Raw genomic sequence first — 1,087 nt, 5'->3', positions numbered from 1 at the left:
GTGACCCCCACTGAGATTAGCAATGTAATTTGAGTAATCATCCAAAACAGACAATGAACTTTGAACTGTAATAAATCTAAAATCAATTCCTAAATTGTACATCAAACTTCCAACGTTAAACCTTGAACATTTTCAATTAATGTTATCGAGTTGATATGCATTTGATTATTTAGGTATATCGTAAATTGTTTAGCTTCCCTTGCTGAATTATGGCGTGAATGTAAAGTTTTACGTTTAGTCGTAAACATGAGGCTTTAGTTTGGTTGTCTAACTAATGATTTGGATGAGACAAAACCATTTGATGAGTGGATTCTTAAAATTAGTGAAGGTAATACTGGTGGCCCTAATGATGGTGAAGTTGAAGTTGAATTTCCAGAAGACGTTGTTGTTCGCTCTACAGGTGACCATATTCATTCAAGTGTATCCACCATTTATCCATCATTTGAAAACCATCTTGATGATCCATCATATTTTCAAGATAAAGCTATTTTGGTACCTACAAATGAAGAATTCGATGCTACCAATGACTACATTTTAGGATTGATGAAAGATGAAGGGAAAACATATATGAGTTCAAATTCTTTGTGTGAGATAGAGTTACCAGATTTTTTTGAGGAATCAATATACTCTTCAGTTGTGTTGAATGGTTTTAAGGCGTCTAGAATCTCCAACCATAAACTTACACTAAAAATAGGTGTTCCAGACATATTACTTTGTAATATCGAACAAACCAAAGGACTATGCAATGGTGCTAGGTTACATATTGTTAGGATTGGAAGACACGTCATTGAAGCCTGAATCATATATGCTAGATTCTTCAACGAGACTACTTATATACCTTGCATGAAGTTAACTCCGTCTAATAAAAGAATCTCATTCCGTTTTTAGCGGAGGCAATTCCCGATAGTTGTTTATTTTGTTATGTCCATTAACAAAAGTCAATGACAATAATTATCAAATGTTGGATTATACTTGCGTAGGCCCGTCTTCACTCATTGTCAGTTATATGCTTTTTGTTTCTCGTGTCACAAGTGAAAAATGATTGAAAGTAGTCAAAGTACTCATATATAACGAGGAAGGTCGTCCA

At 34.0% G+C, this 1,087-nt stretch overlaps 1 protein-coding gene across 1 annotated transcript; it reads left to right on the top strand.

Moving 5' to 3' along the window:
- Window positions 1–209: 209 nt before the first annotated feature.
- Window positions 210–798, top strand: LOC145114319 (uncharacterized). The gene is made up of 2 exons (XM_079050317.1): window positions 210–214; window positions 324–798. The coding sequence occupies exons 1-2, from the start codon at window positions 210–212 to the stop codon at window positions 796–798; spliced, it is 480 nt and encodes a 159-aa protein (XP_078906443.1).
- The last annotated feature ends 289 nt before the right edge of the window (window positions 799–1,087 follow it).

This window comes from Lactuca virosa, chromosome 5 (genome assembly GCF_052849685.1).
Source record: "Lactuca virosa cultivar CGN04683 chromosome 5, Lactuca_virosa_CGN04683_v6, whole genome shotgun sequence".
Classification (NCBI taxonomy): Eukaryota; Viridiplantae; Streptophyta; class Magnoliopsida; order Asterales; family Asteraceae; genus Lactuca; species Lactuca virosa.
Note: the sequence above shows the minus strand (reverse complement) of the source record. Positions and strands in the feature narration are given on the sequence as shown.